The sequence below is a fragment of the Aethalodelphis obliquidens genome, unplaced genomic scaffold (genome assembly GCF_003676395.1).
Source record: "Aethalodelphis obliquidens isolate GAN/ISIS:26980383/991018 unplaced genomic scaffold, ASM367639v1 scaffold22, whole genome shotgun sequence".
Classification (NCBI taxonomy): domain Eukaryota; kingdom Metazoa; phylum Chordata; class Mammalia; order Artiodactyla; family Delphinidae; genus Aethalodelphis; species Aethalodelphis obliquidens.
The window spans coordinates 24,666,266-24,679,171 of NW_020837966.1; the positions used below are offsets into that span (position 1 = coordinate 24,666,266).

A 12,906-nucleotide genomic window follows, 5' to 3' on the forward strand; every position below is an offset into this window, starting at 1 on the left:
GTAGTATTAACGTAGTGGAAATTGTTTTAGAGTTTAGTTTGTGTGCCCATTCATTCATCAAACATAGCATTATTCATCAGACCCCCCCAGTGTTTTTCAAACTGTGAATTCCAGGGTCCAAGGAGTTGACTCAGGAATTACCTGGGATGAGTTATTATAGAGTTTCTAACCAAGATTCCATCGTGGTAGGTCTACTTTGAACTAGGGTATATATTAGGATTCTGAAAAATACATCCTCTAGGAAAGATGTTTAAACCACTACATTAAAGCAGCTGCAATGTTCCCTCCTAGGTTTGAGGTATTCAAAGATTAATAAACTACATATTCAAATAGTGTGCTTTGGGGGTCAGTGCCTGGAGGTGGAAGTACAGGACTATGCTGGAAGTGTGAATAAAGGATGTCCAAGTTCTAGGGCATTCTGGAGGAAAGAAAGTCTGCTTCAGGATAGAGAGGGAAGGTATCAGAGAAAGTTTCACAGGAAAGGAGATATTTAAGTGAATTTGGAGGGCTAATGACCTTTTGTCATAGGGACAAAAAAAAAGTACATTCCAGAAAGAAAAACAAAAAAAAAACTCTCTAATGGACCATATAATTAGGGTGAACATGTAATTTATCATCCAAACCAGCACACTTCTGAGAGGAAAAGGCCACTGTTAATAATTATTCCAGGAGGACAGGTGTAAACCCAGCAATGTCCTGGATAAATCAGAATACGTAGCTATTCTCCCTATAATATGTTGAATTCAAGGCTAAATCAAACATTTTTAAATGCTTTACGTAGTAAAATAAATAAATGAATAAATGCAAGAGGCAAAGGTTCCTACACACATAAATGATGAGTTAAATGGCCCCAGTTTTTAATACATCGCCAAGTATAAGTTCAGATGTTAGCCACAAATGAGAAGAAATTTTGCAGCAGAATTTGGCAGGTTGCTGCTTTGTTTTTCCCCAAACTCTGACCTTTAATTAACATTGCTTTTGTAACATTGTGTTTCTAGATATGGGGGCTTGCTTTGTTATTTAAAACAAGCAGAGGAACAGAAACCTATTATGTTTTTAAAGATTGCCAGGAAAAGCTGAGAAGAAAACTTTTAATCAAATGCACTAGCAGTTGGTTGCAGTGTACTTCACTTTCCTGTATATACTTTTGGTAGTTTCTCTGTGACGAAATAGCTGATTGGTACCTGGGAGCTAAAAGCTCCCTTTTGTAGGAGGAAAGAACAAGAGAAAGAATGGAGAGATCAGGTATTTTCAAACATCTTTCTGGCTGAACTTTTTCAGTCTTCAGGCTGACTTTGAGGGGAGGAACCCCTAAGAGAAATTCAAGGTGAGTTCTTCATGGGGATCTTCGCCATTAGGTTTTCCCTCAGATGCCCCAACTGACCTCTCTTCTTTGTGTTTATTCCCTGAATGGAGCCTTCTCTTTTCATTGTTTCCTGCCCCTCAATTTTGAAAGGATTGACCCAGACCCAGAAAAACTTAAGAAGTTTTGACTTGTGCCCACTTTCCTTGTATTAAAGTTCCGGAAGGACATGTGACAGTACTTATGGCTGTCAGCCTCCATTTCCCGATAGAAAGAATGGTCAAGTACTTGGTGGAAATACTTTTGCTGTGAAGTTTGTATTCAGCTTGGTTTGCAGACAACTAATTTCAGGTCAGAAAGGTCCTGCCCCTTCTTCGGTGCCAAGCTGAAACAGGGAACAAAGAGAGAGGGTTTTGCTACAACACATGCTATAGACAGCTTCCCAGCAAGGTCTGAAAAATGGTACCTTACAGAGCTTCACAGTGTCAGTATTTGGTTGTGCACAACCTCACTCTCTGGAGAGAATGGGATTGTGATTCCCTGAATAATTCAGAAATCAGCTTACAAGACTCACCCATGTCCTGGCCCTTGGGAAAATCTCTTTGTGTCAAATGAGCATCGCCTCTATATTACCAGTTCTTAAAAGACTCCTCAAACATTGAAAATGAATTGTGAATATTTTCAAGAGTGTTTCAGTATAGAATAAGGAATTCAACGCAGTCCACATTCAGTTGGAATGAACAGTGACTGCATCGCAATTAAACTTGGTATAGTGCTGTGTAATGGAGACTCAACTGCATTTCCCAACAAGCGCCTTATTTTCTAAATATTCCGTTTTCCTTTGCTATTTGTATGTAAAAGCAGGTAATAAAGTAGAGTAATGGACTTTCTGCAGAGCATTCTGGTTGAGATGACGAGTGTAGACAAACCCACAGAGGTGTTCTCATTATCCCTACGAAGACTTTTCTAAAAAAGCTCACGTGATCCCATTCCTAAATTCCGCTCTCTGCTTGCAGCTCACATTAGATTCCAATTTCCTCTTTGAGTTCTTACACTTGTCATATTAAATTGCTCGACTCTCATTTGAAGTGAGAGTTATGACAGAGATGTGACCAGCTGACTCAAAAAATTGTCTAGGGCAGGCAGTCAGCCCTGGAGATTCATGAGCATATAGACCTGCTAGGACGTAACCCAGTCGTTCTCTTTTTATTGCGTATTACTTTCTTGTCTGTGTCAGAACACAGAGAGAATTACTGTCAAGCTTATGAACAATGTCAGTTTCTAATACCCATCTTCTTATCAAAAGACACTTAAAGAGCTATGTCCCATTTCCTGATCTGGCCCACCTTTCCCACGCCTCATGTTTCCGTATTTTCACCTTTCAAAGACATAGACGTGAACAAATGTACACTGCTGTGCTGTGGTGGGCTAGGATGCTTCTTAAATTGTGTATGCTCAAAGCTAAAATATCCAGCCAAGAAGTAAAATATTTAGTGAAATACCACAAACCTTTATTGAGCACACTGAGTGCCAAGTTCTAGGTTACTAAAGGGAGACTACGAAAGTGATATAGGCAAATTATCTATGGTGAAGGCAGAATTCCCACCTAAACAAGTAAGGAGAATTCTGTAGGAGCTTGGGGGAAGCTTTGATTTATCTTGACTAGGAATACTGAGGAAGACTTAATGAGAAGAGGTGTAGTTTAAGATTGACTTTGAAGTATGAGAGACGGACGTCTTGGTGGAAAGAAAGCACTCATTCTTTAAACATGTTTCTGATGATACCCAGTATCCAAAATCTTGAAACTAACTGGCCTTCATTTTTTTCATTTCAATGCTTTTACATTATGCATACCAGCCCTAGTGCCCCCAAATGTTATAAGAGGATACACAATGAGTATGTATATACACGCACACATTTAAAGAGTGTTTTTTTTTTACCGTTTGAAGGAAATAAGATCACTGTTTCTCATTCTTTACTCCCGTTATTGCTTCCAATCAATTTCCTTTATGGTCTAGTGTTGCCTTATTTTTGGCCTCCCAGTGTGAACGCTACTAGGAGACAGTTGATAATTCAGATACTCCGACTATGCTATATCCATTACCTGATATTTTATGTAGGATTGTGGGGAAGGAAGAGAAAAAAAGATAATCATTGTTTTGTATTAGTTCAAAAGTTTGTACGTATTAAAACAACTTACTGAAATGCAGTTTGGTTAAAATAAGGTCTCTCTGGAATGTTATTGGCTGTTTAAAAAAAAAAAAAAAAGGAGATCTTGTTACTAAAGCTTTTCTGTTTAAATGTGTGAGTCCCACTAAAACTAATTTATTGGGCCAGGCCCTATACTCAGATACACAGATGATCCAAGTAAACAAACAGAAAAGCAAGAAAACACTCTTTGTGTCTGTTACCTAATGGCCTGATCTACAGTTTATTGGGCTGGTTGATTGATGTTTGAGTGCTGGTAGCTAAGGAGATCTTCAAAGTGATCCCTGTTGAAGGCTAGTTTGGTTCCTAAGATAACTCTAGATCAATGGAATTCCTCTGCTTTGTAGTCAGCCATTTCAGTCATATTAAGGACCAAATCAAAGCAACTCTGCAATTTCATCAAATACTCAGCAATCTACCGGAAAATGGTGTATTCTTTCCAAAAAAAAAGGGAAGTGTCTGTAGCATTGTAAGTAGTCACAAAAACAAGTGTTAAAATTTTAATATCTTGTTTACTTTAAAAGGACGTGCTCTTTTAAAGCATGTGTATGCATCTATGTTGGCACCATTGCTGGGTAGAGCTTTTCTAATTTTTTTTTTTACCATGGTTAAAAAACAGTCACAGATGATATTTCATGCGATTCATAGTTTTTATGTATTTTAGACAACTCAGAATTATTGATTAATATTACAAGGCTTTATCTACTGGCATTTTTATACTATAGGTGGAAGTTAAATGGAACAGATGTTGACATTGGTATGGATTTCCGCTACAGTGTTGTTGAAGGCAGCTTGTTGATCAATTACCCCAATAAAACCCAAGACGCTGGAACGTACCAGTGCAGAGCAACAAACTCATTTGGAACAATTGTTAGCAGAGAAGCAAAGCTTCAGTTTGCTTGTAAGTAGCAATTATATCCTGCTGCAAATGTGACTTTGAATTTTTGTGCCTTGTACCAATCAGCCTTTAAAACAGTTTATCTTAAAACACCAAACAGATTTTACGTTTTCATGTTGATCTTCTTTACCCTTCTTTCATATTTGCAAAATATCCTTCATTGTAGGGTAAACTGTAAATCTGAATGGGAAGATGTATTCTTCTGCTTTTATAAGGGTTGAGATAGTTTGACTATAAGATAATTTGGTTATATGATGCTCTATACACATAAATTCACATACACTCAAATTTATACACGTATAAGTTTACATGTACAACAAATTACACGCACGTACACACACACACACACACACACACACACACATTTTAAAGTGAATATGTATAAGCAAGCAGTTGAATTACCAGTAAGTTAATAGTCCATGTGACAAGCGATTTGGCCATAAAGCTCACAGTTGGAAAAGAAAAAAGCTTGGTAGTCTCTTAATCCTATAATTCTCTAATACTTTTTCTTATTTGAAGGAAAAGGAAAAATTTAAAAGCAACTGCAAAAAACAAAAAGTAAAGGCAATCAAAGCTTTACCTTTTATATTTGTGGTTTAGAACATTTAAAAAGCAAATTGCAATCTTTTAGGATTATCAGCTAATGAAAGTTCATGAGCATGTGAAAGATAGTGGAATTTAGAGATCGCAAGTTGAAAATAAAATCCACAGGCAAGAGCAGTGAGTACACATTGAGTATAGACACCTTGAAGGATTGATGTTCAGCGGTATTTTTAAGGGTTTATGTATTTGCCTATGATTATGTATTTCCTTGTGTAAAATCCCAACTCATATAGCAGTGCATGAATGTCGAAGCTTTCCTAATTACAAAGTCTGTTGGCAGTAACGCTGTAGGATATTCTCATTAACAAAGTCCTCTCCAGAAACTCAATATCAAATATACCTAATATTCAGTACTTAATTTCTTATTGCTGTTTGGTGGCATTTTGATGAGTTGAGAAATGAATTTTCTAAGTATTAGGTATATATGGGATACCAGGCTTATTTTCTTCGTGAATGTCTTCTGCAGTAGTCTTCCAAATAATCTAAGGTGAGCAGAAAAATAGGAGGATATGTCTGATTGAGTGCTACAGAACCAAAGTGTTTATTTCTTTTGGTTTAACACAAATGTGGTATCTATATTTTTAACAAATAGATTTTGTTGGATTCATTTTAGAAAATAATCATAGACTCTCAGAGTAGGGAAATTTCTGTATTCAGTTACTCTTGTACTTCATTGATTTTTGGATTTCACAGTGTAGGAAATTTTTTTTAAAAACGGTAACAATAACAGGAACAGAAAAGAGATTAACATAGCATTAACAACCTTTTGCTTTTCTAATTTATGACATTTAAAAAACAAATTACTAACTTTTAAGGCTCTCCTTTTGTAGAAGTCCAGGCATTTCTACTACTAAAAATATTGGAAAGATAGAATCTCATATGCAGGGATAGTCATTTAAATAGAATAGTTTAGCCAAAGTAAAAGCTCTGCCACTCGTTTTGTGGTTGAGGTGCCTGAGTTTGGAATCCACCCTGCTTATCGCACTTCTTATGCCTAACATCCTGCCACCCTCAGAATCGTCAGCTGATAAGCATTCAGCTTGAAAAATTCTGAAGATAGAGAGCTCACCTTTTCATCACAGAGCATCCTGACCTGTGATTGCTGTACTTGTTCAAAAACACAAAATCAAGCACAATATCTCTTCCTTAAAATTGGGCTAAGTATCTAAATCTCTATCACCTTCACTCCCAGGGCTTACTCTATGATTCTGGTTAGGTTCAGACACGTGAAAATATGTTCATGTTCCTTGTCCCATAATTCTTTTCTTCTCCAGGTACTCAATCCACAACCATCTTCTTCACAACACAATTTTATTCAATTATCTATTAAACTGTGACCCTGTAGAAATGTCTGTACCCAACTCTATGCGTGTGCCTTGACTTTGCAGAGGACAGTGGGAACAGTAGTATCCCACGATGTGAGCTTCTCTTTTGATGAATGGGGCTGACATTGATGTTTACTTTTTTTTAAAACCCCAGTCTCATATTTCAACTTTTTTCATATAAAATTAGAGGATTGATTTTTCATGAATGGCTGTTAATCCAGAGCTACCCAATGGTGTTGTTTTAATACCTAAATCCAGAATTTTGTATTTACTCCTATTAAATTCACCTTCTGTGTTGTGACCCTTTGTTCCATCACATTTGAAATTGTTTTAAATCTTTTTTTTTAAAATCTGACATATTGATCCTTTTACTTCAGTGTCAGCAGAAAATGTGATAAGCGTGTGTCCATTCAAATAATTGATACAAAATGTTGACCAGGACAGGGCAGCCTGCCAGTAGAGAATGTCCAATAAAATGAGATTAAATTTATAAATCAATATCCTTCACCTACTCGTGTTCAATTAGCTACGCATTTATCCATACATACTATACTTGAACCTCAGTATCTCCTACTTGTTCTTAGAGTAATGAGAATCTTTGCCAGATGCCTTGCTGAAATCAAGATGGACAATTTCTACAACATCCGCTTGTACCTGGTCTCTGTGAATCTTGTCCAGATCTTCCTTAACCATTTATCATAAAACAGCCAGAGTAATGTTTTAAACATGTAAATGAGACCATTCTACTTTCCCGCTTTATGCCTTCTACGGCACTTAGACTAAATCTCAAATTCATTACCATGGTCTTGTTTTCATTTCTCAAAAATGACAACCTATCTTTTGCACCAGTCCTTGATACTTTCACTCCCTCTGCCTTATTTGCTTTTTTCCTGATCTTTCACACGCTCACTTCCTATGATCCTTAGTTCTCAATTTAGGTGTGACCTCCTAAGAGAAAGTTTCCATATCACCATGTCTAACCTAAGAAGCAGTTCCTTCCATTTCTTCTCCTGTCTTCTGCCTACCTTTTTGTTGCCCTCTACTTTTCTACATAACAACATCGTTTTCAATCATTAGGACTCACTATGATCTGGAATGATTTTGTGTATTTCTTTTTCCTCATTATTTGACTTCTATGATAGAATCTAAGTTGTAAGAGAGGTGAGGCTATCTTATCCATCCTTATATCTCCAGAGTCTAGAATAATTTATATGTAGGAATAAACAAATTGCTTTATTAATTGCCTATTCAGTGACACAACAAAGACAATATATGTATAAAGTTATTTTGGGGGAGGATGTATTTTTTTTTGTAAACCTGCACCCTTTCTATTCTAGTCATTTTCCGGAGTCTAGCATTTTGATAGTTAACATATAGTTTCTAGACCTTTCTTTTCTATCCTTTTTAAATTAAAAAAAAAAAATTAAAAGACATTGCCTCTATTCAAAAATCATTTTTAATTGGTTAGAATAAAATGTTTTTCTTCATTGATATAAGGTGGAGCATGACAATGACATCTTTTAAATGTTACCGAGTAATTGCTTTCTCCCAAGCATTTTCATAATCATTGAGGGAAAAAGATGTTGCCTTTTGACCATACTTACTGAACTATAATACGCAAGTAAGACTATTTCTTCATTTTTAATCATATGATCTTATGGCTGAAACGGACCTTAAAGGTTTCCTGGCCTGTATCTTAAAATAAAAAAAAATTAAATTGAAGATTGAAGTTACTGAATTACTTGTTATTTACATAATTAATAAGTGAGAACCAAGGAATGGCAGCTTCAGCTCCTATCCAGCACACCTTGATTTGTGCCTGTGTTGGACTCACTTTGATTTATAAGAAAAAAAATCCCTTCCTCTTTATCTAACATGTTACACCTTCAAATCTCATTTATATACCTTCTGTAACTTTATCCACACGATAATTTGATAAGGTAGACATCATTTATGATTTATTTAAAAAATATTTTCATACTGCTTTTTCAAATTCTGTAGGCAGAATTTGATAATCTCTTGTATTTAGCATTTAAAAAATGAATTAATTCACATAAGCAAAGAATCTAATTAATGGAGATGATGCCTCTAAGAACCCCCGCTTTTCTTAGGACAGAAAACTTTCCTTGATTAAACAGGCAGAGCATAATTGAAGTCACTCTTGATAAGGTGTGGACATTTTCATGAGCTTAGAGTATTGTAATGTAATTTGGAGCACATTTTGTTTTCAGTCCCCTTGCAATATTAAGCCAGGGTCAATCACTTCTCTTTCTGTCATTTAGCCTGTTTCTAATAGTAGACTACCAATGCCCCTTCTACCATCTAGTCCTACTGTTTCACCTTGAGCTAGCAAACTTGATTGATTAATTTACCAGGGTCTACCCAGCGCCTGGCATTTAGTAAACTTGCAATAATGTTGAATAAATGAATAAGTTATAAGGATTGGATGTTAAAGTCATCAGGCCATGTGTGGGGTATGAGTTGAACCACTGCATTTAAGGACTTTCTGGCAGTTCTTTGGGAGTGCTTCAGAGGTAGATGCAAGTATTTCCACCTTGAGTTTGTGTAGAAGACAATCGCCATCCTACTTCCAGATAAGGGTATGTGTTGGGGCATCATATGTTAAAACATGCCATCAAAGTTTACTTGTATCCTGAAAACCTGGTGCGAGAGTATATACAGCTTCAATGAAGTGTTTAGGAATAGCTTTCCTTTAACCTCCCCTTCTCACAAGGGGTAAAGCAAGTTGAATGTTCTTTAACTCTTACGTAGGTACCTGAATCAGAAGATAAGGCCAGGAGTAGAAGGAATTTCAGTTCATTACTTTCACTGCTTCATGGTGGGGATTTTTTCAGAGGCTGTGTCTATACAGAATGAAGCGCTACAGCTCTGTCACCCTACCTACCTACTTCCCAGCCAAGCATCCCAATCCAAATCTGCTTGAGAATCACCTTACACGATTAGGCAACAAGGCAGTTTTGTTCACTGACATATAGATGTGGATTTTTTTAAGTAAGTTGTAATCTACACTTACACGCTTATAAAATACCCAAGTCACTGTTTAAAAAATTTGTGAACGTGGGCTTGAGAAACTGAGATACTATATTGCCTAAGTTTAGGTAGAATGGAATGTTGTCCATTGCTCCATTCCACTTTATGTGTCTTATAATGTTGCTAGAACTGAGACATCTCATCAGAGCCCTGGGGATAACCATACTTCCGCCTTAGGGTGTTATGAAGATTAAATTATAAAGCATATGCAAAAGCCCAGAATAATTCCTAGCATGAGAAAATGATGAAAAAGCTGCTTCTGTATTTTCCTTCTGTCTTTTCTTCTCTTCCCCTCTTTTCCCCTCCTTTTTCTGTCTTTTTAAAATAAGAATAATAACTAACCTTTATTAAACACTTAGGTATAGGGGGTAAGGGCACAAGCCCTGGAGTTAGGTTCCCTGGGTTGAAATTCAATTTATCCTGTAACCCTGTGACCTGGGACAAGGTTCTTCTCTCTGCCTCAGTTTCTTTATCCATAAAATAGGGTTAATAACTCTACCTCCTTTATTGTGAAGATCACATAAATTAATATTGCCTAAAATTCCTAGATCATTGTCTGGCACACATTAGGGGTTAATAACTGTTAGCTATTGTTATAATTTTTATTATGATTTGATTACTCTAGGTCGGAGATGAGGCTAAGCATTTTGGAAGCGTTATCCCATTTAGTTCTCAACATAACCCAAGGAAGTACAGTCATTATTTTTCTTTCGTAGGTAAAGAATCTGCAGATTAGTGAAATGAGATAATTTTCACCAAGGGTGCAGTGGAAGGGAGAGGACCCAGCATAGGAATCTGGCTACCTGACTTTTGAGCAGATGCTCATTACATGGCATTTGACATGCATAGTTCCCTCATGACAGCTAAAACTACACTTTCCTCGTGGAATTCATGTTCAAACTATAGATTTGGGTGATTAATAAAATGTTTCCTTTGTAGACACAAACTTGGATTTTTCAATGTGTTTACAACCTTTCATATAGTACATCCATCATTAGTTTGTTTTTAATTTTTTAGTTATAGGCTTCCTGATGCTGTCATAATGTTGATTTGCTGTTAATATCTAAAACCATAATGTTGTGTACCACAATTATGCATACATTTGTGGCTCAAATTTTAATATAATTGGTTTCAGGTTCCATAATGAGAATAATTAATAACAATATTTCTGCTCTAAAAGTTAATATGCAAATTTCCAGTTTATTGCTAGTAGGTTGTAAAACATTCTGAATATTGATATTTTATGATAAATAACTGTGAGTTGGCAAACTTTATATCCCCAAGCAGTAAATGACATGTTATTATAAGTTTTTTTACTCCTGTATTATTCCTCCCCCACCTGTGAAAAAAGATGTACTTTAAATGTAGATTGTTAAGAAGGGCTTCCAAGAGACTAATCCAATAACTCTCAGATTTTAGCCTGTCAAACTGATTGCTTCATAAACACTGTTTGGGGCCTTCTTCCTGGAAGAAGTTCAGCTGTGTTATAACAGTTCAGATCTTCAAAACAGAAGACTTAATACTACTCATCTCCTGCTGGGGATGACTATAATTCATACATAAGTACCTCCAAATTGCTTACAGTAAAATTAAATCACTTAACAAAATAAAGTCGCCTGCCTGCTGTAGGGAAACTGGCATGGTCTTGGCTGTGGGCGAGGTGGTGTTCTTTTAAAGGAAGCGATGGATATGCTGATCTCTGTTGGTACCTCGCATGAGGTGGGAAAAGAAACTAGATTGGTACACTCTATTCAAACCCTGCATGTGTACCTCCTGAGCTTGTATTATGAGGAAGGGAATAGAAGAGGAAAAGGAAGAAAAAAGAAGGATGAAGATGATAAATGAAAGGGAACCTTAGGTGCAAAAACCACCCCATATTGGCCTTCTATGACCTCTCTCTATATATATATATATAGAGAGAGAGAGAGAGAGAAAGAGAGAGAGAGAACTCAATAAACCAATCCATTCTGAGATTAATTTTGGTTTATCAGTTATGTGCAGTCAACAGTTTTTATGGTGAAAATATCACATTGATGAACAGTAGCTGATCAGATAACATCGTTGAAAAAGATCTTTCTTATGGGTACTAAAGTAAGCCTTGTCTGAGTTCTCCTTAACTTAGGTACCCTCTGACAATTGTGATGATGGTAATAAAGATTAATATATTAAATTTAGAATGTTTTACTGTACTCCAACTGGGGCTTTTGTCAATCTGTTTTTGTTGTTGTTGTTGTTGTTGTTTTTGCGGTACGCGGGCCTCTCACTGTTGTGGCCTCTCCCGTTGTGGAGCACAGGCTCTGGATGCGCAGGCTCAGCGGCCATGGCTCACGGGCCCAGCTGCTCCGCGGCATGTGGGATCTTCCCGGACCGGGGCACGAACCCGTGTCCCCCGCATCGGCAGGTGGACTGTCAACCACTACGCCACCAGGGAAGCCCAGCAACCTGGTTTTTGAGTCTTGATCATTGCAGTTATTCACAGTAAATTTCAAATGTTCATTGCTTTTAATGTTTAGTTAGTTTATCTTTCATAGCCAAAGAATAAAATGTGCAATCAGAACAATAACTGGGAGTTTGATAGATGGCCAAACTCAGGACTGACTTGACTGATTTTTAATCAGGAAGGCCAGCTGCTTAAATAGGCAGACTTTTGTTTCTGAGCAATAAAATGTTGGTGGACGACTGTTTGGATAAATAGTTTGTGAATATTTAGATGAATTAAAACTTGATCAACTAAGAAGTATTTGAATTGCAAAGCTGCTAACATTTATCAATGAAGGGCTTTGATCCTCCATGAAAGAATTAAAATTTTCTCATTTGAATAGTTAGAAGAATTCAAACCCAAACTTGCTGAGTTTCTGAAATAATGTTTTTAGTAAGTATTGTCTGCTACTTACCATAGTACTGAAAAGAATGGTGACAATTGGTGTCTGTTGAAAATTTCATAATGCAGAACTGGTTAGTACATAGGTGTGCTGTTGGTTCTTAGTGATGTGGGCAGTTGTGAGATGTGGTACAAAGAGTTGAAATTCACAAGTACACAGCATTATTCTCACTTGTATTTTTTTTTTCTGTCTCTTCCACAAAACCTGTAATGTACAGATGCTAGTTAATTGTAGCTATCCGTTTATTAGGTATATTTCCTTCAGTCATCCTGCAGTCCAGTTTGCGGTCTGACAAAGAGTAGTTCATGACTAAGTCAATGAAGTATAGAGAATTTTTTAAAATTCAGGAGCATTCTTAAGAATACAGTACACATTAAAATTGGCAACCAGAACCATACAGGTGTTTATACAGGCTTGATGAGTCAGAGCTTTAAAAGAAATCACCAAGTTAAAAACAATTAACACTTCGTATCTTTTTTTTTAAAGTAATGTTACTAAAATGTCATCCCTTTTTGTTTTATTGTTGGAATAATTCAGTCACTAAATATTAAAATAATTTTGTTTGATTGTTTTGCAAGTTTAGTTTTTAGACAGTGAGGATCAAATCTGACCATCACTGCGCTGTAAGTTTGAAGT

General features: G+C 36.4%; 1 protein-coding gene across 1 annotated transcript in view; it reads left to right on the forward strand.

The window, feature by feature from the left end:
* CNTN4 (contactin 4) overlaps positions 1–12,906 on the forward strand; it is a 496,981-nt gene that overhangs the window by 170,782 nt on the left and 313,293 nt on the right. The window contains exon 3 of the mRNA XM_027121429.1: positions 4,237–4,412. Within this exon, the coding sequence (XP_026977230.1) occupies positions 4,237–4,412 (176 nt within the window). The remainder of the gene's footprint in view (positions 1–4,236; positions 4,413–12,906) is intronic.